The 27,982-nt window shown below is 42.0% G+C and overlaps 1 protein-coding gene across 1 annotated transcript in view; it reads right to left on the bottom strand.

Annotated features, from left to right (window-relative positions):
• Positions 1–12,973: 12,973 nt before the first annotated feature.
• The window catches only part of TECRL (trans-2,3-enoyl-CoA reductase-like), a gene marked incomplete at its 5' end in the record, with an annotated part of 27,050 nt that continues 12,041 nt past the window's right edge, over positions 12,974–27,982 (bottom strand). Inside the window, 8 exons of the mRNA XM_009588128.1 lie at positions 12,974–13,101; positions 14,665–14,710; positions 15,145–15,230; positions 16,564–16,621; positions 20,317–20,360; positions 22,419–22,491; positions 24,258–24,363; positions 27,015–27,130. Coding sequence (XP_009586423.1) covers positions 12,974–13,101; positions 14,665–14,710; positions 15,145–15,230; positions 16,564–16,621; positions 20,317–20,360; positions 22,419–22,491; positions 24,258–24,363; positions 27,015–27,130 — 657 coding nt within the window. The remainder of the gene's footprint in view (positions 13,102–14,664; positions 14,711–15,144; positions 15,231–16,563; positions 16,622–20,316; positions 20,361–22,418; positions 22,492–24,257; positions 24,364–27,014; positions 27,131–27,982) is intronic.

The following is a 27,982-nucleotide window of genomic DNA, read 5'->3' as shown; positions in this document are numbered from 1 at the left end:
ATTTGAGAGCAAAATCCAGGTGTCTGTCCGTGCAGGGGGAAATCTGTCTGTCCTTCTTGACATAGTGTGCAGTAGGTGGGGTTTCCCATGTGTGTTTCTGTACTGAGATATCCATATGTACAAGACACTATAGGTGTTTGGAGGAGAAGAGACAGAGCAATACATTTTTTAAAGACTCTGCAAACAAGTCAGGTTGGTTTGCAGAAGTTTCCTCCTGCAATTGAATATTCAAAAAATGCTCTCACAATAAACGTATACCCATCTGTGATACTCACTAGCAGCTTGTTTTAACTTTATGATGCTGGAGACAGACCTCTAATCTCAGCGGGTGCATTCTCACTGAAGAAATAGCCCTATAAAAGGTAATGGGTGATTAATATAATCAAAAATTCTTCAGTAATGGCTGGGGATATGAGAATTTGGCTCATATTTCCTTTTGGGACCATGGAAATTAAGTTTTATATTTTCTGGCAAAAAGGCTGATCTTTCTATTCTGAATACTTTTACCTCAAAATGTACATGCACAGCAAATAATACACTTCCACAGTTTTGTACCATTCTTACTGGAATTTGATTTCTTCCTTTACTAGTTAAGGAAGGAAGATCCGAAACACCCTCAAAGTCTAACGAGATGCTAATGTGCTAGAAAGAGCCTTTGAATGAGCTTGTTTTAGTCAAAATATTGCAAGTGTGTTAATTCAATGACATTAAAAACACTCATTGACAAATGCCTCATTTTCTCTTAATAACGCTTGCTTTAATGTTGCTGTAAATGACATCAACTTTGCCGTAATGATACAGAGCTAGCAGTTAAAAACTACCTTCAATGGTTATTTGTATTTTAAATTTGATCCCATATGCTTTTGACAGCCCTGGATTGATTTAAACCCGGGTGATTACAGAACATTGAATTAAAGCAGAATCCTGGGTACATTACAAAGGCAAGGGAGCAGGCAACGCCTGAGCTAATGCCTCTTTTCTAATTGAGTGATAGTCAGGCAGTTTGCAGTGCCAGCAAGTATGGTTAAATCAAATTGACTTTTAGTGTTAGACCAATGGTGCTAATAGGCTGGGTTCACTGTCTATGAATGGATATGGAAAGACAAATACATTAAAAGCAAAGGTCATTCTTATCTTTTGCTTTTGGCAGCACAGTCTTAACTGTACGAAGTTCGTTTCCCTTCCAAGAAATTATCGTTCTTCCAGTTTATCTCAAATGAGTTTGGTAATGAAAACCTAGAAGGATTTTTTCTTTCCACATCATCCTCCATAACTCAAGACTTATCGCCCTCATACCTTGTTGTATTTGTTGCCTCCCCTCATGCTCAGATGGGAGTAGGGATTGTTTTCCTTTTTATTTTTGCTTACAGCATCTAGCACAACGATGTCTTGATCTTTGCTTCAGGTGCTAATGTAGCAACTAATAAGCAACAACGGGTCCAAGTATGGGAAACAGGAGGAGGCTGTGAGCTGTCCGGGGGAATGGAGCACGTGGTAGGAAATATGGGTCATTGCTTCCTTCAGCATCAAACAGAAAGAGAAACAGGCACCCTGGTGAACTTGCAACGCTATTCCCCTGCTGGGTTCATGAACTTTTTGCCAATGCTGAAAGAATGGCCTTTTCACATAGCTGAATGCCGTGGGCAGGCGAAGAGTTTTAATACCGCTTTCAGTGTCAAATGTCAGGTACTGAGGGCTGCAGAAGTCTTGGCCCATTGATTTGTGTGGGGCTTGCCGTCTACTTGGGGTTAAGTATGAGCCTGTGTCTTGGCTCAGGATAGTGACCAGAGAGCTCTGAACACTCGTGTCACGCAGATTAATAACAGTGCTGGTAGCAGTTCGTCAGGGTACAGAATAACTACCTCCAGCACCGTGGTAGCAATGACAGCACAGTAAAAATGCTGCATGTTTACAGCTGAAGGTTTGTGTTTGATGACGAGGCAGGACGAAAGGAGTTGCATTTCAGGACGGACTTCAGCAAAAGACAGCAACATCTTCTTATGCTAAGGAGTAAGAAAAAGATTTTGTCAGTTAATAGCAGGATCCTCTACCTACTGATCATGTCCGAGAGTCCTGCCGGCATTTCGGCAATGTCTGATTTGTGGTGTTACGTATCTAGGGCTTCCTGCCCCATAGTAGGCCCCTGAGAGCTGTCTGGGCAGCGCCGTCCCCCACACCAAGTCACACGTGCAGGAGGGGAAATTCTCCTGAGAGCCTGATCTGGTCAGGGGATCCCTATGGGATGTGCTTCAAATCCTGCCAGCACCCACAGGGTGGGACAGGAGAGAGATCCCTTACTTCTGGGTTGGAGCCATCTGACGCGCTGGACGTGATGGCCGTGATTCACAACGCGTCACCTGCTCCCTAAACTGCTGACTTGCCAGGGTGCTTCTTTCCAGCCTCCAACTTCAGGGTTGGCGTTACTGGAGGGTGCACGTGGAGGGAGCAGCTTCTGCGCGCTTGTGTTTAACGAGCTGAGAACTGACAGTGCTCTGCGCATCGCTGCTGCTACTGCGGCCGGGAGAGGCTGTGTCATGCTGCCTGTCGCCGTGTCTTTGGAGAGTATAGAAATGTGAGGACTGGGGAGAACAGATGCAAGAGGTCTGAGGCTCAAGAGCAGGCAGGACCAGAGACTCATGCACTTTGTGCCTTCAGTTATCGGCACATTCCTTGGAGATGGCCAAAGCCGTTTTCTGGAATGATTTTTGTTGGAAAATGCTCTTTTGTTGACATCTGAAAATTCTGTAGGAAGATATCCAACAGCCAAATTCAGACAGAGCTTTTTTTTTTTTAATAGTTTCATTTTACCCATCAATACTGCTGCCTATATGTATTAGTTTGGGTAAGTCATTTTTAAATGCAACCGTCATACTCCGCACTGTGAACTGCAGCGGTTTTACCACGTTGCAAGGAAATATTTTGACGCTATGAAAACTAAACTTTTTACTCAAACATTTTTGACATCCACAAAGGTAAAATTTTGGTATGGTCATTTCATGGTTTCACTATAGACCAGGTTCAAAATTCTGTTCCACAATACATTTTGAGTGTGCAAGACATTTTTCTCACTTGATTTAGGGAGGGCAGAATAACAAGCAAACTGAATACCAAAACTCTGGAGCTTCTTGCAAGTTGAAAATTCCATGTTTTGTTTCCCTCTAACACCAAGAGAGAAAAGGTTAATCTGAAAGTACACAGAAATTCACATTTATAAAATCTGGTCTCCACAAGTCCGTGAAAGCCTTAATTTGTTTATTTCTCCCAGAAGAACATAAATCACTGTTGCATCCCCCAAATGTTTGTGAGTTTATCAAAAGGAGCATTTATTCAGCATTCATTCCACTCTGTCATTAAATCCTCTGGATTATATGGCTGTTGTTGTCTTTTAAATTCCTGGTAAATATGTCGCTGACAACCAGCTGTTCTTTTCAATGCATCATAACCAAGCGTCCTAGAGTAGATCATTAGTCTGCTTGCATCCATCTATTTTATTTACGCCACTCAGGGAGATTACAATGGCCATCTGCAGCTGTGGGCAGCTTTTGTTTTGGAGGAATGGGCTATGGCACCATCGAGGGCAGGGGAATGTGAGGGACAGGGCAGAGCTTCAAGGATATTAGCTCGCTCGGAGCGATAAGGCTTGCTAAGAGCTTGGTAAAGGGACACTTTGGTGTCTCTGGTGACTTTGGCCCTTCTTGCCCTGAGGTTGCTTTGGAGCCACGCAGACTGGCGACGCGACAAGAAGCTTCTCGGGGCTGGAGCCTCAAGCAAGGCGTGAGGAAATGTGTGACCTGTTGCACCACCTGGTTACCCCTGGCAGCCAGCGGCTCTCAGAGACCCCCTGCTCTCTCAGACCCTCTGCTCCCTCCCGGCCCCCGGACAGTGGGCCCGTGCTAGCGGCGAACTCCATCGCATCACCTGGGGATAAGGAGAGAGGCAGCCTCTTTCTCACCCGTTTCTCTCCCACATCCATCCCGTGGATGGAAGAACCTGGACGCTGGCCCCATGTCTACACTCCCATTTCAAGTATAAGGGTAGCCCATTTTCGGAGCAAAAATTTGGGTGCGCAGTAAGTCTCTCAAGTTATGGTACAGTTTTTTTCCCCTCATACTCTTACCCCATGTTACATCTATTAAAGAAAAGGTCAGAGCTTTCCAGCTGCATTGTTTCCCCCTTGGCAGCATGCTGAATCTTCCTGCTGCTGCTTTTGACTTTTCAGTGGTCTGAAGCATCAGATTTGGTTCAGTCGCAGTTCAAGCTATGTCAGAATCCCACGTACAGAGCGGTCAGAGGATGTTTCTGCTGGGGAAATCGAACACTATGTTTTCCAGTTTGCAGCGTTCAGCCCAGCTGGTGCTTTCTCTGCAAACAAGGGAATGCTGTCTGTTGCACTTGTAATTTACAGTAATTAGCAATGAAGTGATGCTTGGTTTGAGGGAAAGAAGCACTGTGAGCAACTCATTCCTAAAAAGGAGATTTGGAGAGGGGAGGCCCCAGTGGGAAGTAGTACATTTTGATTCCTGGTGTAAACATAAACATTCCAACATTTTCTGTGAATCAAAAATTGGAAGGAAAAAACCCAGTGATTTTTGATCGATTGAACTTTTTCTCTCCTAGCTTATGCTGAAATGCTTAGTATTTTAGTGGTGCGTGAAATGCAAGAAAGCTGATAGATTAGTTGTATTAATTAGAAAAAAGGAAAAAAACCCCTAAACCAAAAAAATCCTAGCTGAGACACTTTACTCTCAAAGAACAGATGGCTTTCATTTCTTGCGGCTGTAGAATATTTTGCTGCAACATAAAGGCATATAGTATATGCCTATATATCCCCTCAGGGGATGCAGGAAATTGAGATGGAGAGAAAATGTTGCAGGAAAATACATTAGAAGTTCTGGAAGTGATAGAAATACCAGGAATGATTTTTGGTGCCGCTGACCTTTGTTGGCTTCAACTGGCAAGTCCTACAGGGCTTGCTTGAGATCAAGGCATCAGGATCCCTACTTGCCCTGAGTTTTCCGTCCTTCTCCCCATCAGGACAGCAGCAGGAGAAGCCCCGTCTGCAGACATTTGTTGTGGCAGAGGACGTGTTTTATGTTTTCTCTACCAGCTTGCTTGGCTTAACCTTTTGACCATCCTTCAGCCTGCCTCTTAATGTGACCGTTTTAGCGACAATTGCAGTTAAAATGGCAGTCAGTTTAGCCAGTCCTCTCTGCTGCTGCTTGAAATATTTATGTATCGTGACCTTGTTTGTGCCCTTAGTTTCTGCTGGAGATGCTCATCTCCTTGCACTGTAACCAATGAATCAATTTTATTTTCTCTGCTGAAGGTGGGGGGGAAACAAAGTTTCTCCCCCCACTCCTTATCTCCAATAAGAAAACTCCTGCAGTTTTTCTCTCTTTGTAACTGCCTATTGATTGTGTCTGTCAACTGTACGTTTGTGGGCGCTGAAGGATTTGATTTTATTTCTGTTTGCTCAATGATATCTGAAAAGTGAGTGCTCAAAGGGCTGCTGAGAAGTGTCAACATGTTTTATAATGCATTATTCACATATAATTGCAACACGACAATGTGATTACACGAGGTATTTCCTTTTGCTTGCTTAGATATTCCTTTTGGATGATATATGCATCTGCAGTCCCGAGGCCCCAGAACTGCAGTAGGCAAGATTGTCCCATATTGCCTGTTGCGCGTGCCTGGATTTAGTGCTTTTATATAAACTGTTTGCCAGTAAATAAAAGTAGTCATTTTTCTAAGTGTTTGATGGCAGCGGCTGCTGTGCTCACTTCTCTTGGTCTGGGCAGCCCTCCGCCCAGAGGAGAGCGAGTCAGATGTCTGCCTTAACGAAGCACTGGCTGGGAAGGACCGCAAGAGTTGCCTAAGGGATGAGAAGCAAACATCAATGACTCAAGGATGTCAATGACTCAAGGATGAAAAACTGTTTGGCAGGCTGCTTATTTAGATGGCTAAGCCCATCTTGCATCTGGCTTCAGCATCCTGGCCGCGCACCTGCAGCACATCTCCCAGTACGGCTGCGGCCGGCTTCTGACGCTTCAGCTCTTGAGCAGTTCAAAGAGGACTCGTGCGCTGAAACTGCTGGCTGGGGCCATGGCCCGTGGGCAAAGGGACTCTGAGAGGGAGAAGCAGTGGCTGAGATGGGCTCTGGCCCATCGTGGGCTCAGGCCCGTCGGCACTGGAGCGGGGCAGTCCGTGGAGACTGTTATCTCCTCTCTGAGAATGACTCCTGAACTCCCTCAGTGAAGCTCACCCTCTTTGATACGCTCAAAGGCTTGTGTCTGCCCTAAGGATTTGGTATTGCGGTTCGAAAGGACAGGAAAATTTGCCACCACTTCTCTGGTAGGAAAAGCACTTAATTTCCCTGAGAAAAAATGAAGACAAGTAACTATATATAATAACAGGGCACGCAGTAATTCCCTGTTTGACTTGCATTACTCTGTGCAAGTCCATCATGTGCTTACAGTATGTGAGTGAGAATTATTCTAAAATTGGTATTTCCAAAGCAAGTGCAAAAATGTTTGAGGTACAGCTTCCAGCAAGTATTTGCATGTGATCAGAATAGATTACCTGTTTGTTTAATTTCAGATCCATAATCAAGATCAGCATTGCCTTCATTAGAGTAAATCTTTATTGCACTGCCCTCTCCTGGGGTAGGTGCCCAAGGCACTGAGCCCCTGAGTAGACACCAGCTCTCAGATTACTACAGCCCTGTTCACTTTGTCCCTGTATCCATATAAGCACAATATCCATCTTCCTTTTACCTGCCAGGGCCCTCTGAATAAGAAAACGTGTCAAACATGCAGGTGAGAGTGTTGCCGCTTCTACTGTTACAGATTTATGGTTTAACAGTAAGATACTGTTGCAAACCTGGAAGAGTTACACCTGTATTTTTGCAGAGAGAAGTGCCTGAATAGCTCCAGCCCCGCAGAGGTTAGGAGCAAGGGAAGCAGGGAGAGTCGTCGTGAAGCTAGGGCTCAGGTCGTGCGGAGCATTGCAACGCGCTGCTTCGAGGTTTAGCTCAGTGCTCTGCGACGGGATTAAGGTGGGGTGTTTGGCAAGTCTCTGAACATGGCATCGTGCTTCACGTGGCTGTTGGGAGGCCATCTAAAAAGGGCAGCAAAATAATCACGTACGTGTGGGGCAACAGGGCTGAAATTGGTTAACAGTGTACAAAGAGATTCTTCATCCTTAGTGTTTTGAAATCGACGGCTGGTTTTCCTGTGACATCACTGCGTATGTCAAAGCTTTAATAGGTAAGTAATTAAGAGTTAGAATGAAAGGCGTACAAGTCCAAATGCAAAGCACCTTCTGCAAAGAGATGATGTAAACCAGAGAGCGGAAGAATACAGTGTTTGTATATGCGGCAAATACTCCCTGTTGGTTTAAGAATAGGTACTTTGTTTTTCATTAAATGCCATATTGGAAATGTGTCATCTTTAATCCATTTCTGTCAAGCTCAGTTGTCAAAGAGTGAAATTTCTTTCCAAAAAGCCACAGCTGCTAATCCCTAAAAGCACACTGCGGCCACATTTTGGTCCTTCCAGCTCTCTAATCAATGTCTCCTTCTGAAAGGATGCCCTTGAACCTGGGAAATGGCCTCATATTATTACTAGAAAAGACAAAAAGTACCTTTTTTTTCTGTTCTTATCTTGAGGAGAGGGACACCTTTTTAAATATTTGTTTGTTTTGTAACTTAATGTCACAGTGTTTCACCAGTCAACTGAAAACTCATCAACTTTTCAGTACGAATAAGAAGAAAAGAAAGTTTGATGTGGTCTCTTTTCTTTGGAGCCTGTCCTGTAGTGCTTTAAAAGAGCTCCCAAATGGTGAAACTTGTAAGTTTAAAACAAAAGCCTTCCTTATTGAGTATGGCTGGGCACTCGGAACAATAAAAGGTAGAGCTATATTACTTTTCCAAAGGAATAGTACTGTGTATTAGGAGGAAGCTGGCTAACAATCAGATTTCTTTGACAAAAAAGGTGAAGTTTCCTTTTTTAAGTAAGGAATTCATTAGTACTATTGAATACTCTTATCATATTTCTTTTAACTATAAATGATTTCCTCTACTTGGTTCCTCAGTCTTCAAAGGCTTTATAAGTTAGATACAAGCAGGTATACATTAGAAGCCTGGGTATTGTGGAGGTGTTAATATGTGGTAGATTTTTTTTTGATCTAAGGACCCATTAACTTGTCTTTTCCTTTGGTAAAGAGGTTTTAGATCGACAATTACATTGCAAGGAAATTCAGTGCGGATTATTTCAGTCACACAGTGACTGACGCTCCTCACCTGGACAACTGCTTGTCCAGTTGGACAGGATGGACAAGGAAATTTTTTCTCACATGTCCTCACAGGGCAGAGCCGGGTGAGAGCCGGTCTCTGGTGCGCTAGGCAAATAAATAACCAAATACCGGGACCATGATAAAGGCCCGAGACAGCTTGGCTCTTGGTTCCGATTCCTGCAGAAAGAGTTGTATGTTTGAGTCACATATGGCTGAAGATGTGCAGAGACTATTAAAATAAGCATTCTTCCGTGGTGCTAAACATGTGATGTGAAAATTGCCTTCAATACAGCAGCCTTTATACGCTCACCTATGATAAACCAGGCTTTTCATCACAAAATATTATTCATGTAGATACTAATCTGTGTGCAGTGACAGCACAACAGTTCATTTATGTTTATCTGTGGAACACTGAAACAGGCATACAGTGCGTTTCTCTAAAAGCTTTAATGAATGTTAATGACAGGGAATATCGCTTGAAGACAAAACTTGTGCCTAGGAAAATACAGAAAAGGGAAGCCAATAACGCATCGTGTGGAAAATATTAGCTTGCTGGAAAACTCTTTATGGTTTGAATTAATTTTTAGTTCAGCAGAACTTGGTAAAACTATAAATAGATAAATAGTCTCTTGCTTTCCTGTAGCTTGCTTCCTCTTATGGTGTGCTTTAGAAGTCTCCACATTCAGTGATTTTTATTTTATTATATTTAGCTATCATTGGAGGCTCTCTTTCAGAGAACTGCTTTGATATCAGGCTGCTTTATCTCAGTTTCTAGTGTGATAAAAGCCAATTTAGAGGCAATTTCTTTATACAAAACAATGGAAAGTACAAGATATTTTGATGATAATAGCATTTTTTAAAAAGGGTGACCATCTGCCTTTATTCACTTCTCCTGCTTTCAGTGTCCTTTCGAGCTCTACTTTCCCTATGGAAAGATGAAATCACCGAGATCATTTTCAGTCCTGTCAGCTGCGAAGATGTGGTAACCGTCTTATAAGACAAGCATATGGCTGGGTCTTAAGGGGTTTTTCAAACTGGATATCCAAATATAGGCTGCCAAGTTGTGTACAGGAGCATCTGCCATTTCGGTTCCCTATCACAACGCCTCCCTGCACCACCAGGAAGCCTCAGCTGGTGCCTGCTCTTTTCCAGCTTGCATTACGTGGCAAGAGCAGGCCACAAAAATGCAGAGCTGCATATCTGAAGGCTTACCGTTAGGCTCCTGAATTTGACAGTCTTGGGAACACTTTGGGAAAAATTAAACTCACCCAGCTGAAGGATCACAGCAGAAACCCAGTTGCAAGCTGCAGGGTGAACGCGGAGGGACCTGGATGTTGAGCGGTCTCTCAGGTGGACCAGGAGGTGACTGGTTTGAGATACGCTTTGAGCCCACAGGCCGAGCCATGCCGTTCACACAGTCCTTGTTGGGCAGGCTAGGAAGAACCTGTCAGTACTTCATCTGATTTATTTTTACACAGTCCCTGCCAAAACTGTTGTCCAGTAGGCCCAATGTTATCGACATTCTTCTGATACTAAATCCAAAACACAGCACTATACCAACTACTAGGAAGAAAATTAGCTCTATCCCAGCCGAAACCAGGACAGTAAGGTGATAAGCAGTACAGCAGCACAGCAAGCAGCGAAAGCAAAAAGCAGCCACTAACGGGCACTAGACTCTAATATACAGCAAGGCAAGCAAGCCCCATGGCAAGCGCGTAATGATTTTGCCTGGGTTTTTTTGTTTGCTTGGGGTTTTTTGTGTTGGTTTTTTTTTTTCAAAAGCAAGGCCCCCAAAACATTTATCAAAACAAATACTGACCATTTTTACATACGTTTTGTTTTAAAGCAAAACATGGCCCCCATGCCAGGAAGTTAACTTACCTGTTCAATTCATATGGAACTTGCCCTGAAAATCAGAGAGGGCAACATCTGGGCAAAGAGGGCAAAAAAGGGCAAAATACAAAAAGATCTGGGAAGGTGAAGGAAATTGGATTTATTGCTATTTGTGAAGCCATTTAACACTGTTCAGAGCAAATTTAGCTGGTCAACACCCCATTGGTGAATCTCAAAATATCTGCCATGTTTATCTGAGACAGCCTTCTGGAACGTATCCTCATTTGTTCTTACCTAGTGTTTGCTCTTACCCACATTTTAAAACTTTAGTTATTTACTACAGGAGCCAAAACCCTTCTCCGCCCCCACCCCATGTACTGAAGGACCAACTAATAAGCAGGGAGGTAAACAATTCCTGAAGTACTTCCTTTGCCTGAGGTAACTCTTGAATAGGAACCGCACTCCTAGCAATTGGAATCACTCTGGAAACATGCCTTGAACAGACTTAAAGCTGCAGCCATTGTAATCAAGAGACTAACAGATAAGTAAGTACTTTTGGAAAGTAACCCGCCTACATGAACTGTTTTAAACTTGAAGATTGCTAAAATGAGACATTTAATAAACATGAAATGAAAAAAATCCCAGTAGCTGGATTCAAAAAATAGACAGCAGTCTTGACTCACGCATCTAACACTGGCTGGAAAGAAATGGGTTTCAAAAATATTGTTGCTAGGTATAAGTGACTAAAGAGTACAGAAAATAATTTTTCAAAAATAGATCTTTATTAGCAGTCTGGGTTAGAGAACTGGATGTTCACTGTGACTCAGGTTTTCCATTGAGAGGAATAAAAAATTCTAGGTGTTCACAGGTTACAGGTTAAAAAATATGGAAAGTGATTTATTTACATTACCAAGATGAAATTGAGTTACAGTGGCTAATAGGATAAGTGTTGCAAGTTACACATTAGAAAAGGGATATGAACCCAATTTACTGGGCAAATTAACTTTGTTAGAACACTTGAGTTGGTGCAAAGATAACAGCGCCTTTAGGAGACAAACTGCCTGCCTTGCTTGGCTACTCCAGTGTTTCTCTAATGATTAAAGTTCTTTAGGTAAGCTTTTTCACCAGCCTAAGGGAGCCAAAAGACATTCAGAAATGTGCAACAGAAATAGAATGAAAACTGGACTTAATGCCCTAACTCTATATCTTAATACGTGCTGAAGCAGTTCTAGTTCTTTTGCTGTCTGTAACTAAAATTGCTAAAAATTGTGCTTCTGCATGACGTGGGTGCCACTGATTTGCAAATGGAATTAAAGAGAGTTTTCAGGACTTGAATTACAGGCCAAGAGAATCCCTTAAAAAATAATGTCCTGGAAAGTAAAGTAGCAGATCGAGACAGATTAAATTGAAGGGGAGCTGAAGCCTTTGAGCAGTGTCCATCTGAGGCAGTTCAGACACGGACTGAAATGCATTTGGCAAGATCCCTTTCCTTCTCAATAACGAGCTGTACCCTGGTTCACCTTGCGCCCAAGGATGTCACAGTGCTTGGTATAAGTAAGGTTAGCGGTGTTCAGTGCCTGACTGCATCCAGACAAGGGGATCTTAACACCCTTGTTAGTCCAGAAAGTCGTCTGCTATTTCCAGAACTGTTCAATGTGGGTCTGGTGGGTTGATGCCGGCTGGACGCCAGGTGTCCACCAAGGCCGCTCTGTCGCTCCCCTCCTCAGCTGGACAGGGGAGAGAAAATGTAACGAAAGACTCGTGGGTCGAGGTGAGGACAGGGAGAGATCACTCGCCAATTACCGTCACGGGCAAAACAGACTCTACTTGGGGAAAATTAATTTCATTTATTACCAATCAAATCAGGGTAGGGTAAAGAGAAATAAAAACTGAATCTTAAAATACCTTCCCCCCACCCCTCCCTTCTTCCCAGGCTCAACTTCACTCCCAAATTCCTGCCTCCTCCCCCCGCAGCGGCGCAGGGGGACGGGGAATGGGGGTTGCGGTCAGTTCATCGCACGTTGTTTCTGCCGCTCCCTCCTCCTCAGGGGGAGGACTCCTCACACCTTGCCACGCAAACCCAATCAGTGAGAAAGGGGCACGGACTTAAATGATGTACCCAAGGTCATGCTGCAAATTAGTAGTGAGACGGGAAGCACCTCACACACAGTCCCCTCCTGGGATTGTGGAGCTGATCTGCCTACCTGAAAATAAAAGGAAGCCAGACCTCTCTGCAGTGATCAATTTAAGCCAATATGTATTGAACAATTTGCTATGCGATTTTAAAAATTAAAGAAAAAAAAAAGAAAAAACCTTGTAAAGCTAGACTAAACAGTGTTAACAGCATAGCGGTCGTTCTTTGATGTGATGCTTTAGAGGAGCTGAGGCAGAACGTGTTGTTTCTGTGCAGTTTAATAAAAATAACATTGTGAAACATCTTCTGATGCAAAAATCCAAGACTCTTGTCAACATCTAACACTGAACCTTAAAATCACCAGACCTAAATGCATGCAGATGAGCTGTATTCGTTAATTCTAACAGCATCTGTGCCCATTTACACCAGCTAAATATCTAGCCTAACATTCAATATAAGCAATTTTCTTGTCCCTTCCCAATTAGCTCCATTACAGAAAATCTAATTAAATCATATCTTTAGCAGGAACCAAGAATTCAAGAGCTACATTTTTTCACTTAATTAAAAGCTCTTCGTCTTGAACTGTTAATTTTCTGAAAAAGATATCCAGTAGTTCTTCCTCTGATCCACTTTGGTTACTGAATGAAATGGCTCATTTACTCTGAGTTAGCTCTTGAACTGTACGCTTAGGTTCCAACTCTTGTGAAGAGCTTAGAAGATGATAGGAATCATAGCTGCTTTTCTCCGCACCTCTGGATAAAATCTCTTCAGGTACAGCTTGTGTTTCTTTTGGGCCCAGAGAGACATCTGGATGACCATCAGGAAAGCAAAAATGCCAGCTACCAAGGAAAAAGAGGAAAAAAAAAAAGGATCATGCGTCTTCTTTCAGTGTCTGTTTCTGTGAATACAAGAGGGTTTATGGAAAAGTCTGCAGTTTCTCCTGCGGGCAGAGACAAGTTAACTCTGCCCTTGCTCTCAGCCTTCCAGTTGCCGATATACCATAGCCTGAGGCTCAGCCTCCACATCAGAATTCACACAGACGATGTTCACATCTATTAGGCACACCCTGTATCACCTATGACTTCGCCATAAATCACAAGGCCTCCTTGGGCATGCTGCCGTCTCAACACAGAATTACCCATGGCTTCTCTCGACTATTTTTCTGGTTTGCTTTTGGCCTATAACACTTCTTTCTTTTTACCTCTGGCTCCCAACCGGGACAGGGAGCTGTGCTGTAACTTGCTGTTGCGTGGAGGAAGAGCTCGGCCCTGGAGCAAGGAGGCAGTAGGTGCAGGAACAGATTTCGCTGCCTGGCCAGCGAGGTCTCACAAAGCCTAACAACTCATGCTCAGGCCCTTGCTGTGGTTGTCAGGAGCCGGTAAGTGTCTCTTGGGTACCCCTCCCTTTGGGCTGAGTGGCACGAAAAGGCGAATGCTTTTACAGGTGCTTTTTGCAAATTCGTGATCCTTTCTTCCTTAAAATGAGCTGGTGGATCAGAAACATTCATTTGGCATCGGGTCACGTTACGTTTGGGACAGTTACAGCAGGGATGAGTGTGCTGCATATGTTGCTGCTCCCTGCCCTTGCAAACGCAGCCCTACAATGTCCCCAGACTTTCAGGTCATTTCCATACCAGAGCCTAAAGCACAAAAATATTGTATCTTTTCAAACAAAATTAAAAGTTTAATTTTTTGTATGATGCAGTTTAATCCACTTTTGAAATTCCTTTCTTTTTCATTTGTAAACCACGTGGGGCTACTTTTTGCAAGTTGCTTTTATAGGTTTCTATTTTGGAGTGGAAAAACAATCAAAAAGTGAATGTTTTGGAGAGCTCAGTCCCAGGGACCATATTTGTATGGGTATTTAGGTCTCTAAGGATGCAGGAAAGTACTGAGCAAGAGCTGCAAACGCTACTAAGCAGGCTGCTGTAAGGAGCTGGCTGCCTGATCTAAGCAAACGGGGAAATGCTACCAGGAATGTTGTGTGTCTTTCCTCTTTTGAAATACTAAGTACATCTGTTTTCCTCTCCCTATTAGAAGTATTATTCCAGGTTTACAACGCAAAGAAATTTTCCTACATTAAAAATGCTTGACTGTAAATTAAGAATACTGACTTCTTTTTTTTTCTAAATTTCAAAGTCTGTTTTCACTGTGGAAACAGAAGAAACAACAATATTTCATAAAAAGCAGAGATCTGGTTTTGATCGAAAGAAAGTGTTGCAGTAGTGTTCGTGCTCTCCGCGCTTTCTGAGGGTAGCACTTTGAAGGTTTATACAGTCATGTCACAGGGGGGATTTGATGGCAATATTTGATGCCATAATTTTTTTGGCAGATTTTAGATTTCCAGAATTCACTTCTGCAAACAACAATTTAGAAGCTATCTTCATTCTGTTTCAAACTTACCTGGCAGGGTTTGTGTCATCACTGTGAAACTAATCCAAGACCCAACCTGTTGCAAAGAAAAAGGCACGGTTAATTGTATACTTTATGTAAAGCAAAAGGGCATGTTTTCAGAAGTGACCACTTCCCCAAAAGCTCCTCCTGGAAGAAGAGCGTGATACTCACACTGGAAACGGGAGAGGAAAATAGCTAGAAAGGGACGCCCCAGTGTGCTGGATGGGGGTAAAGAGATGGGTGGTAAATCCTTGGATCACTGGGGAGTCTGTAGTGGAGGGGAATATATACAAAAGTCATGATATTGATGTGAAGGAAGAGAAGGGTCTGGTGGAGAAACATTTGTGGGAGCAAGGAGACTGACATACAGAACACAATGATTGATGTGCAGAGGGAACTGCGTGGAGACGTTGCAGATTTTCTGCAGGCAAAGGCTGAAACACAGTAACCACCTACCCTTTGCATATAAGCAGAAGAAAGTCAATGTACCTCATATGTATAGTTAGGACAGGATACCAGCAAGAAGAGCCACGTGAAGGGGTTGTACGTTGGACTTGGAAAACAGGCTTTACTTCCTTTATGAAAGGAAAAAAAAAAGAAGGGGGAAAAAAAAAGAAGGAAAAAAAACCACAAACAGACAAAACCAGTTTCAATACAGGGAGGGGAACTGAGCCTTATCGCAACTTGCCTATGTAACAGCCATCCCCTTGGCCAATGCTCCCAGAGTACAACTTGTCAAAAAAGTTTCAGTGAAATCTTTTGAGACGGCAAAAGCTGTATTTATCCTAGTGAGAATGCTGCTTAGTGAGCCATGTATCAGTTTTTACAGGAAAGGCCTGGCATGTCCAAAGGATGCAACCTTTGTTCAGAGGGAGAGAGAGACAATTAGTTTAATGCGGACTAGCCGGCAGGCGAGGGCTAAGGGCACTCTTCTGGGATATAAAGGATGCAGCTGTATCTTATTCAGCCTGACTCAGGAATGTGAACCTGTGCCCTCTCACATCCTCATCCTTCATCCCAGGGTAGCACAGGAAAACAACTCCAGAGCTAACAGCATGGCTCTGATAAATAAGCCACTGATAATGCTTACACAAAATGCCGCATATGCAACACTTCATTTTTAAGTTCTGGCAACAATGCTGTCTTTAATACTTGTAGGCACTGAGAACTCTGATGAATTATTTGGCTCTTGTTGCTTTTAAATGGAATTAGGCTCCTTGCAACAAACAACATCAGCACCTGCCTAACCACAGCACATCAAAAGCTTTCCGGAATAGAAGCTGACTTCGGTGTGTGAAGTTGATCATACCGTGCTGAAGTATTTTCTTGAATAGGGTGTTACAGTGCGAAATCATACTAATATTATCTGAAAATATATTTTACTTTCTACTATATATAGTATAACTTTTATTCTCATGGTACAAAAGACCCTGAAAACCCATGCTTGGAGCAGCCTTTTAAGAGCATATATATACATTGATGCCTGTGTAGGTATTCATGAGTCTACCTTTGTGTATTTGTATATGAGTGTGTGTGTATCTTTGCATGAGATGCACGTCTCTAAAAACTCCGCAATCTAGTTTCTAAGTTTTCAAAACTTATTTAAAATTGAATCCTCTGTTGTCAGTCAACAGGATGCTTTAGAGAACTTCCATGCTTAAATCCATATTTAAATTGCAGTTGTGTGTAATTAAGATAAATTTGCTATAAGCTTTGGAACAACAACAGGCTTGCTAATGTTTCCTTGTCACCACATTTATTTTGAAGATGTTATACCGATGGCACGGTACCTACTTCATTTTTCTTTATTCCATGGATGTAGATACACAAATTACTGTGTACCAGCAGAAGATGGATAGGTTAAGCACACTTCAGTCTTAAATAGACAAACAGGAAACAAAGACAGACCTGAATGATTTTGGTGAGCTAAAGCTACGTTGATAAAGTGATTTCCAGCTTCACACATCTGCAAGACATTAAAAACATATTTTCAGTTGTATGCCTGAAATGCTGCGGTAACTGTGTTGCAGCGCACAACTAGAATCCCCCCGTTACAGCTTAGTTGCTGTATCCAGAAAATACGCACTCCAAAATGACTCTCCCACGGGAAATACATTCTGTGACCTTTGACAAACGCACAAGTGTCTAGTGCGCACAGCGGGCACAGCCTGGGGTGAAAGCCCATGTTTCAGCTCCGCAGAGCTCCGTGCAGGCAGGCCTTCCCTCTGGTTCCCGTGCCCGGCACGTGCAACACGTTTTGGGCTGGGGAGATCGGGGAGGCGCCCTGGGGTCTAAGGAACGCAGCAAGATGCTTTTCTGAACTGAACATCACTGTCGGGATTTGGATTTAATCCTGCCTGCAAAGAAGCAGGTGAGAAGTTGACCCCTGGTTTTGTAAAGATGTCATGAGTTCATGTGCCTACCCGCCTCCTACACAGGCTTCCAAAGGTGTTCAGCGCGACACCTTTGTTACGCCGGTCACAGAGCACAGCAACCAGTTCTCCAGGTAGGTCGTGGAGGAAGGAAAAATAGGGCGAAAAACCAGGCAGCGGCTCCCTGAAGGGCAGACTGGTTGAATGGATAGAGGTCGGGAATTGATAAATGAAGGGAGACAGTATTATTCCTGGTTCTGCTACTCTCTCGTTACGCCATTTCCAGCCCTAACCAACCTCTCGAATTTGGTCTTTAATATTTAGATTATTTAAATCTTTGGAAGAGGTACTATGTCTCCCCACTTGGTTATATAGCATATAGTTCAAGGTGATTTCAGATTTTCTTGTGGCTTTCAGTACTTCATCAATTACAACTGCTGTAGAATCAAAACCAATTACTACCCATATTTAAAGTGGGAACTGGTAGGAAAACCAGTTTCAATTCCTGAAAAAGAAACCCTGTCAGTACAACAATCTAATTTTATGTTTTTCATTTATGCTTTATGAAGAAAACCAAAATGCCATATACATTTCAATTTCGGACCGAATTGAACTTTTTTATTCATTTCCAGGTTTGAAGACTGATTTCTCCTCTCAAATCGAAAAAATGCAGCGTTAAAAAGTTGTGTTTTCTTATCTCATTTGTCATTCTAAATTTTGCAAGGCAGGAAAAAATTAAGAAGTTAAAATAAAAAGGAAGAGTGCTAAAACCTAGAGATGTTAAAAGTGTAAAGTCACAAAATTAATACAGAAAAAAAGAAATACGATTATAATTTTTTAAAGCCAATTCTGAAAGTCATCCATAACAAACTTCAATTAAAACTAATTGAAAGGAATATGTAACTTCATTTTATATTGAAATGTGCCATTATCTGAAAGAACATTGTAGATAACTTTGCTGAAGAGTTTTCCCCTTTTTGGCAGAGAGATTTCTGTGGGTGTTGTTAGGAAAGTTTAAATCAGTTCTATTAGCAAAGCTGTTATTCTGCATGGATATGTAGTCATGGGTCAAATCCTGCAGTCCTTTTATGTTTTTTAATTACAACTAACTGGCTGTCATCTATCATAAACACCAGATGTAAAACACTAAATAGCCAGAAAAGGAAATTCTATTATAAAATACCATATCAGAAGCTATAATTCTAGCCATAGCAATAGAAATAATTGTAATTTACGTACTTCCAATTATGAGCTAGGAACAAGATAATTTCTGATTACTATTACTTTAAAGAAAAAAGTTTCAAAGTTAAAAGTGTTTTTGTGAAACACTATGCATATTGAAATGGGCAATGCCCATACTATTGGGGAGCAAGAGAGATTCATATACTGTAGTTAACACCTACTAATTCTATAATCAATTCTGAGTAAAACAAGCAAAGGGCATTTCTGCAGGGATTTTTATTGGCTTACCTTTGACTTTGCAGCTGCAGTCTGCTGTAATTAGCTCTTATGTCCTTCTTCAGAAATGTGGCTGCTAATGCTCTATATCGAGAAGTACTGCTAAATGTAAGCTAGTCCTTAGAAAAGGCTTACCATATTTATGATGATAAAATATTGAAGTCTGCATACTGTCCCCCCTCTTTATATTCCATGGGTACCCTATGAGAAAAACGTCCCTGCAAAGCTTAGAGTCATTTCTCTAAATATGAGAATCTTTCAGAAGGGCCTGCTGACACTTCTCAAATTACTCAGTACTGTTGTTTACAGCAGCTGAAGACGTATACACTTAAATCAGGATATGTAACAAAAAGAAGCCTTAAAAGAGGGAAAAAAAAGAAATCTTCCAAGTATTTTATTCATATGTTTTAGAAACCTGTGAAAACAGCTTCAAATTATTTTATTTTGTATGTTGCTGTTTTAAATTCATTGACTGGGAACCTGCCAGAACAAGGTCTGAAAGGGAAAGGTTTTGAGTTTCTGCAGGTAGGAACTTCTCAGAAGAGCTGCAAGAATTCAGAGCACAGACCAGGTGCTGATGCAGATCTGAAGGTGATGGCCGTATTTTATAGCAAGTACCCCCAACAGGGCTCATCTCTTTGCTTGATGGCAGCATTTTCCATAAAAGCTATAGCAGGGCGGGTTACATTGAGGAGAGGAAGGATGTTTCCTGAGAAAAGGAGGCTTTTTCTATGCAGAGATTTTGACGAGGACTAGTTTTCCTGGTAGCACTGAATGTTCAGGCAAGTGGTTTGCTTGGTTTCGCGTAACCCCTGAGCTTGGGAAGGCAAGACAGTAAGGCTCTGGGCGCACCACTGCCTACTGCTGCCACAGCCTCCTGTCTCCGCAGTGCAGGATTATCGCTTTTGGCCGTAGAGCCTCACTGAGTGCCTGAACGTCTTCATGTGAGTATTTTGCTTGTCTTTGCTATACCTTGTTAGGGCGGGAAAAGCTGAGAACTGCATGGCCAACCCCCAGAGACAAACACTGCCAAAACTGTGATCTTTAAGGGTCCCAATTTATAAAAGCATTTAAATATTTCTAAGGAGTTGTTTGAATGCTTTTCTGAATAGTGTTTGCCTGAAGGAGCCTAGACACGTTACTGTCCCGTCCTCCTGTTGTATTTCTGGAAACTGATCTGCATCTGATTTTCAAAGAGGCTGACTGTTTTGGCTACTGACCCATGCTTGCTTGGGTAAGCCAACACTCAGCCTTTCCAAGTGCAATGTCCACAGAGCATGGAAGAGAATATACATTTCCATGTGAGAATTTCTTCCTGAGCCTCGATCTCACTATATGGTTATGTTCATTCAAACATCAGGTTCGGTAGTGTCAGCCATCCTTCATCACCTGCGCTTTCCCTTGGCTTAACCCACTTTGGCAGAGATTGTTTTTATTGTTTTTAATAGCTGTTGACATTAAGTTGTTCAGGCTACACAGTACTATTGCAAAGTCTGCTTAGGATGTAATTCTTCAGTGTTTTAAAAATGGCAAGTTCCAATCTGTCTAAATATTAGTGTTTTTACACAATTGTGAGTAGTAATAATGATGTTCTCATGGCTCTCAGATACAGTACTTCACATTAAGCTCTGCATAGGTACTATAAGTACTAGGAGACTTCCTGGCCTAGAAACCTTAATAGATTATCACTAAATCCAGTCAAAGGACACAGGACTGTGGGTGTGGACGTATATATATACATACACAAATGCATAGCAGCATTACTGCATTTTGCTAAATTGTGAGTTACTCCTATTCCACAATTATTAATAAAACTTTAATTTGTACGTACCAGAAAAGCAAGGGCAGCAAAAGAAACTTGTCTGTGGCCAAATGCTAGAAAATAGAATGAAATTATAAATTGCATTTTACGGTATGCACATGGTTTGCTATGGGTGAAATTAATCTAGTGCTGAGGAGCAGAAATACTTCTTTCCTGACAGGCTCTGCAGAAAGAATGGATATTATCACACCCAATATGAAGACAATGCAAATAGTAACAGCCCTCTAGAAACGCCAGTCTTTTCACTGCTGATCTCAAGGCAGTTTTCACCTAACTTTTTCTAGTATTTATCAGCTTTGTATTTCCAAGTGCTTTGTCAAAGCAGCTGGTGGTGTTAAATTCCTTGGAAAGGCGAGAGGAGGGATGAAGTGAAGGTCAGTGGCAGAACCAGGGCAGGAATCACAGCCTTATCCATAGGCCTTTCTAGCTCCATGAGCAGAGAACCCAAGACATAACCTATCCATTACGTTTTTGTTTTTTAGTAGTGAAGCCTTACTATATAGCCACTATCTGCTTCACAGTCTCGCCATGCAAGAAATATATTTAGCCTTTGCAATTTTTACCTGCCCTTTGCCTGCCCTCTCCTTTTTGCTGTTGTCCCCAGACCACTGTAGTGCTGTATCATGTTCATCTCCAAAGGTTTACAGTTCTCAAGTAAGCCTTGGTCATGGCTGAGGGACACAAACCACATGTATGTACCTCACTTCCCTGACTAAGTCTCATTGAGCCTTTACTTTTGAGAACCCTTTTTCTCTGGCTGGCACACGACTCCTCTGTGGTGCCACGGGCATGCTCTAAAACTCCTCCTCAGAACAACCAGCACATGTCAACATGTGAGTATGTAGCTGCTAAGCAGGTGTTCTTCATGGGCCCTTTGTCAGCCTCGTTTAATTTACCACTCCTGCACAGCATTCTGCAACTACCTGCTTGCCTTTCTTTGCCTGTCCCCAAACCAGCCATCTCTGGGTATGGCTGTGGAGATCACCTGCTCCTGCATCCAAAATAAACCATCGGTGTTTTACTCATCCAGCTAACTATGCCAGAGGTCTGGTGATCTCCAGCGTTAGACCCATGTACCTACTATAATTGTCATGTTAAGGCAGTGGCAAGCAATTAGAAGTACTTCTTCTGAATGCTTTCTCTGTTGGAAAGCTGTGTCTTGAACAAATGATTTCCTTTATGAAGAAGCTGCTCCTACTGATCTGGTGGCCCAGACTGCTAACAACTGTGTCTAGGAACATTTCAACGTTGTTTGCGGCATTACTTTTAAAGCCACACCAAATTCAACTGTCTTTCAATGAATCACATCATTTTGAAACAGAACTTTTGTGTTATTTTGAAAGGAAAGCAAGTGCTATGTAGGAGAAATTTTTGATTGAAAAAAATTAGTAATTTAATTGAGTGTAAATAAAAATGGCAAAGCAAACCCTTTGTTCCCAAAGCTCATAGATAAGTGTGAGATGCAGAGGAAAAGAAAGACTCAGTGTAGCAAGGAAAGTAAAGTAGCAGGAAATAAAACTTATGATAATTACCCTCAAAAGAAGCAAAAGTTCAAAGAGCAAACAAGAAGAAAAGAATCATGAAGAAACAGGAGTGCAACAATAAAATATGATGAGAGGGAAAAAAATGATGAATGAAATCTGGAAGCAAAAACCGATTTTTTTCATTTTTATCAGCAGTATCGGACTTTTGCTGGTTTCTCACAAAAAAAAAATTTCTTTAATTTTCATGAAACGGAAGTATCTTTAGCAAATAAATGTCTCCTCCAAGAAAGTGCAGCCAGCTCTAGTTCTCTCCTGCATTCCTAATACAAATATTGTGAAGATGAGCAAAATATATCTATCTTTGTGTTTTCTCCACTTGGCCAATATTTCCAGTTCGTAAAACTGGACAGCAATTGACCATCGCTGAACAGGAACATACATTCAGTGGCACAGCAGGAGTGCCTCCTGCACAACAATCTTCCTTCTGACAGGGAGTAAAGGCTAATCTCTAGCTAGGTTAGTCATACGATCTCATGTGGGGGCCACCTGTTGATTTTGGAGGACTTAAGGTTGCATACCAAACACTTTTTAAAACCAAGGTCAGTTTTGTGTTCTACTTATACATACATGGTGGCGTATATCGTGGATGGTTGATATAGTATGCAATCCAGGAAGTGAATCCCCAGTAAAAGGCACAGCCCTGGAACAGACAAAAGATACTTTTCTTTGTTAGAAAGGGCGACAAGCAAGTACAAACCATAACTTTATAAATATAAACTCTGGTAAGTGCAAAACCCAGATGACCATTGAAAGACTTTGCAGTGGCTTCTTGAGTCACCGAATATAGATCTTTTTAAGATGCTATGAAGGCACTAAAAAAAAAATAAAAGGACGCACAGTGTAGATTTTTTGGGTTGTGTTGAATGTGTTTTATGCCCGTTGTAGGAATTGATGTTTGTTTTCTCCTTATTTGATTCTACTGCTGAAGGGCACATTTCTCTGAGTTGTACTATTAAAAGTCTAGGGCTGGTTAAAACAGCTGAGCTGTTACTATACCTTTAAACTTAGCGTTTGAGTGTAAAGCTCAGATAGAGCTAGCCAAGCAGAACGCTAAACCAGCCAAGACAATAAAGAGTAAAACTGAATAGGCCTGGTTTAACCCTGGCAAAAAAAAAGGCACACAGTTCCTATAAAGATATTTGAGCTACACACTGCATCTACTCCCATGGATTCAGCCCCACCTCATCCTCTTGTCAAAAAGCAGCTCCCCAGCTGCCTTTGCTTGGTGACTGAAGCTGTGGGCTTGGGAAAGCCCAAGCAGAGATAATGTGATCATGTTCTTGCCCTGTGTAGGGGTCATTGCTCCCATCCTTTGTACAAGGGAAAAACAAAACCCACCAGCCAAACAGCTGAAACCACCCTGGAGACTGGATAAAGCCTTTCTACGTGTCTCAGTTAAGGGTCCCGTGCTCAGTACCTTCTCGAGAAGAGCAGTGTGCTGGGACTGGCTACCGCTCCATCCCATAAGTAGGGCTGCAAGTCAGGTCTTCTCTTTTTAATCTTCTTGTGTGATGCTACTGTGGTACATGTACCACAGACACGAGGGGACAACAGTAACTGTGGGTCTTTAACTCCCACATGCATGAATCACTTCGGAAATGGCACTCTAGTTCCAAAGCCGTTTAGCTTATATTCCTTTTTTTTTTTCTTAAACAGTGTGTATTGTAAAACTACCTTTCCAGCTGTGCATCTCATTACCTCCTTTCTGACTGGAATCAAGTAAAGCCCCCTATCATGGCCATATGTTTACCTCCTTCACTAAAATCTTAAATGTATTGCAAAACTTTTAAAGGGAGGGTCTTTACATCCCACTGAATGGGATGGGGGATGGGGTAATACAAAATGGCCGAGATTGCGTATGTGAAATAAAAGGAAGGAGAGCCTATGAGTAATGACACACAGTTGAAATTCAGGAGGCTTTGGGAGACAGAAGACTTCAGGCCAGCTCAGTATCTTCCTTCCTGAGGCCTCCACCTATAGAAGAGGAATATATTTTTTTTTGTACTTGTAATTTGATTTTAGCTTCCTAATGCAAGGCCTCTCTCTTGCTCTCTACTTATATTGCACTGAGGAAGCGGAGTGTGATTTCTGTCAGCATTGCTAGATGTTGCAGCAGCATATCTTATAATAAAATAGCATTCAGTCTGAAAAATATCCTGGACATGACAATCAGCCCCTTGGGTGGATGAGTCAAAGCAGAAATCGACATGCAGAAGCTAAAATGGACATTGATTTCAGTTCATGTCCTTGGGCATAGGGCCCTGAAATTCTTCTATATTTGTATTTTGACTAATCATAATTCCTGGAGCTAGAAAATAAATTATATTTTATTTTCCTATCTTCTTCCAAGGACTGCTTTGATATGAGGATATTCTCTCTTACACAATATGATAAACATATTGTCACCTTTATCATATTTTTCAGAGGAGTGTGCCCTCCCGAAAACTTGTGAACAAATAACGTCTCCAGAAGATGTCTGATGTAGTGTAAACAATGGCAGAAGCAGGCCAAGCTGGAATAAAAAAAAAGGAAATTAAGGTAAGTGAAAGACTGCTTTTTATTACTTCACAGTTTAATGTCAGAAAAGGAATAAGGACTAATATTCCAAAACTGCAGAGTCATACTGAAATTGTGGGATTTAAGATACTGTCTTAATTGAAGCATCTGGAACCAAAGATTAATGGAATAATTTTCAGTGTTATACAAAGTTGCTTTCATTTTGCAGGGAAGCAACTTATTTTTACTAGCCTTGAATTAAAAAGAGCTCCTCGAGCTCTGAATGTGATACATAGCCCTGACAAGACATTAAAACAGGACAGCTGTGTATACAATCAGGCGTCTGCTGTGCTTTTCCAAAAGACGTCTCCCACGTTTTAAGGCCACCTTAATGCTCCTGTAGGATGTGTCTGACATTTAAAAACATTCTGAATATCTTCCGAATGGTTTCCTTGTCCTTTGCCAGCTCAAGTAGCTGCATGGAGGTATTTTGTATTTCATTTCCTTGTGGACGCAAAATGAGATTTTGTTGCAAAGTTAATCCATTCTGATGGCTTTTTTGTTGCCCATTACAAAGAAATGAGGTAATTGTTGTAGAAATTATTACACTTATTCTCTTTTGAGGAAGATTATGAAACAATAACAGGCGTTGCTGATTTGCTTCCGAGAATGGGTTGCAGCTCATAGAGATTGAGTTTCAGAAACAAATGTCAAGAGTGATTCCTGGTGGCATTTTATCTTGGTTACATTTACCGTACTACCAGAGTCCGTCTCACTGCAGACCAATTATAAGACATAAATGAAAAGTGGTTTTCAGCATGTAAAATCTCAAATACTTTTATTATGCATCTTGTATGGTAGCCAGAGTCAAAGATTAAACAATTTCAAAGTAATTAAACCAGAGAGAGTTTAGCTAAGAAAATTTCAAATAATTAACAACTTACCCAAAGTCTGGAGCAAACTTCCAGCTTTGCTGGGAATTTTAAAATTAATTTGTCTTAGGATGGGGACCTCAGATGAACCCTTTAAGGAGTGGTCACTGGAAGGATTCTGCACATCCCTTGCCCACTTAAAAGAATGTAAAGGTATTGCTGGCTCTTCGGTGCTACCAGAAACTCTCTCCTTTTAAGTGTATGAGCAAGAGAAGGCAGGCAACGTCTTGCAGCTCTGGATTTGAATTCAACTATTCTGTGTTCTCATTCCCAGCTCCACTAACTCCCTTAATGTCTCTCCAAGTCTCTGTTCCTCCATCTGTAAATGGTAATATTACTCACTGTGTTTCTCTGTATACCAACTCCCTTGACTCTGCAATCATAGTGTTGAAAAAGTGCTGTGGGAAAGCTCTGCAGTTCCTTGAGGCTCCTAGTTCCCTGTGTGCCCTCCCACTTCCAGTGCTCCAACTTATGCAGCCGACAGGCTTTCCTTGATCACGTTCCACCCCTCTGGCAGGCACTAATCCCCCAGAATGGGGACAATCACACTGAAGAGAAGTAAGTTCCTTAAGTGTGAAAGTTCCCAGCCTGTCTGGTGCATTAACCACCATCCTGTGGAGAGGTACAGTTGGTGGTGGCAGTGCCTTGAGCCTCCCTGGCAGTTACCGTGTGTAGCTGATTGCCATTTTCTTGTCTGTAAGAGTTCTTAATCCTCCCATTGATCAGGTCTGCTTTGTTTCTGCCAGAGTCCTTCAAAAGGCTTGGGAATGGCAGGGGCTGTCGAAGGTCATAAAAAGCTATCTTGGTTGGCTGTCCTCTCTTCATTGCTTTTTGTCACGCTCTTGAGTTCTAGCAGACTAAGCAGATTGCGTTTCCTTGTGATCAGCTCCTACTGTATTATATCGGAGCTGTTTAATTTTCCTTGTTAGCATTACTGTTCCAGTGATGGAGAGAAGCAAAGCTATCTGGTTTATGCTTTTATATGAGCTCCTCTGATTTGTTTCTGTACAGCTAGATATAACCTGTGCTCTTCACTGTTCTGTAACAGTGGCTGAGCTCTTATTTTTGTTTGTCACTTAAGTGTTCTATTTCTTAAAAGTCTTTCAGAACTCAAATATGTTGCGTATGGCCCTGGGGAACAATTACAGTTTGAAGAGATTAGTTTCAAAAATCAGATTACCAGTTCTGAATTCCTGTGGTGCTTCTTTTGAGTTTCTCAGTTGTTCTTGACCTGACTCATGACATGCAGACCTCTCGAAATTACTCCTTGTTGTGCCTAGGTGAGAGCTGGAGTGGGGGTAATCTTCTGTGCTGGATGCTGATGCTACTCATCTTATGAGTGGGACTGCACTGTAAAGAGACTAGGAGTGGGACACCTGAAATCTTGTCCTCTCTTCTCTGTTAAGTGTGACTTTGGGTTACTACCTGCTGTGTTTATTATTTCCCTTTCTGTTCAGGCTGTGTGTCTAGAGTGCAAACTATTTGGGGAAAATACTACATTTCCCCTTGCGACCAGGTGCAGTGACCATTGCAACAGGGATCCCATTTTTGGTCAGGCTTATGAGTGCTGCTGAAATGCCAAGCCGCTATTGATAAGAACAATCTGAAACTCCCACTGACTCAGACCAGGCATGTAGCCTCACACCCCCTGTAACCTCCTCAGCCCTGGAAATGCAGTCTTCATCCCTCTGGCTCCCTGTCCTCCAGGAAAACAGTTCACGCAGGTGTCACTTACTGAACCACTGGGTGGCGGAAGTTCTTCGTACTTTCCACTTGATCGTAAATAGTTGAGAGGCGAATGTAAAAGAGCAGATATATTAGAAGAGGCCCGGTGTATTCTGTTAGAAAAAACTAGAAATGAAAAAGAAAATAGCTGTATCAGAATAGGAAATTGTACCAATAAAGGCATGAAAAAAAGAATAGCCCTATCCACAACACCTATTCATCCTTCAAATGTCATTTTGGCTTCATTTTGAGGACTTCAATGACACATAGGGGGTTTTTTATGCTGTCTCTTTAGCAAAGGAGTAAAATCCATCTAGGAAATGAGAGAGAGGTTTCTGTGCAGCACATTAACCCAGTAAGGAAGGCTTCATGGAAGGTGGTCAAAATCACAGTCATCTCCTCTTTATACTTTTGGCTGTGCCATCAGATGGCTATTTGGAATCTAAATAACACTGAAGATCAAGGCCCAAAAGCTGAAGGCAGCTTGCTTTCTGCCAGTGTTTTTTGCAATTAAGTGATACATCAGTTAAAAGCCAACCAAGCATGACAGAAACCAACACAGCTTTGAATCCTGGTTGCTAGCAGAGTCATCTGGAAAGGAGGGATCATTGCTTGAAATTTGGTGGCGGGTGGAAGAGCAGGACCTGCCTGCCTGGTATATGGTGCTTTGAGTCTTTGTTCAACCCTCAATGGGCTATTCTTTTAATCGTCCAACCCCCAGTGGGCTGTTCTTCTAATCGTTCTTCAGAAAAGCTTTGAAACAGAAAGGTTTTCCTGCAGAAATATTCTGCAATTAGGTTTTCCTTTATTTGGGACCCCCAGTACCATGTCTCTTCCTCTGTTACAGGGGGAAACTTTTTGAAATTTCAGGCTTTCATAGCACGACTGTCTCCAAAAGTAACAGACTTAAGTGTTCTCTATCAAGGAAATGTCAAATTCTCTTTTGTTCCACATGACACCATGATTTCTGTGCTCCAT

The sequence above is a fragment of the Fulmarus glacialis genome, unplaced genomic scaffold, assembly GCF_000690835.1.
Source record: "Fulmarus glacialis isolate BGI_N327 unplaced genomic scaffold, ASM69083v1 scaffold41201, whole genome shotgun sequence".
Taxonomy (NCBI): domain Eukaryota; kingdom Metazoa; phylum Chordata; class Aves; order Procellariiformes; family Procellariidae; genus Fulmarus; species Fulmarus glacialis.
Note: the sequence above shows the minus strand (reverse complement) of the source record. Positions and strands in the feature narration are given on the sequence as shown.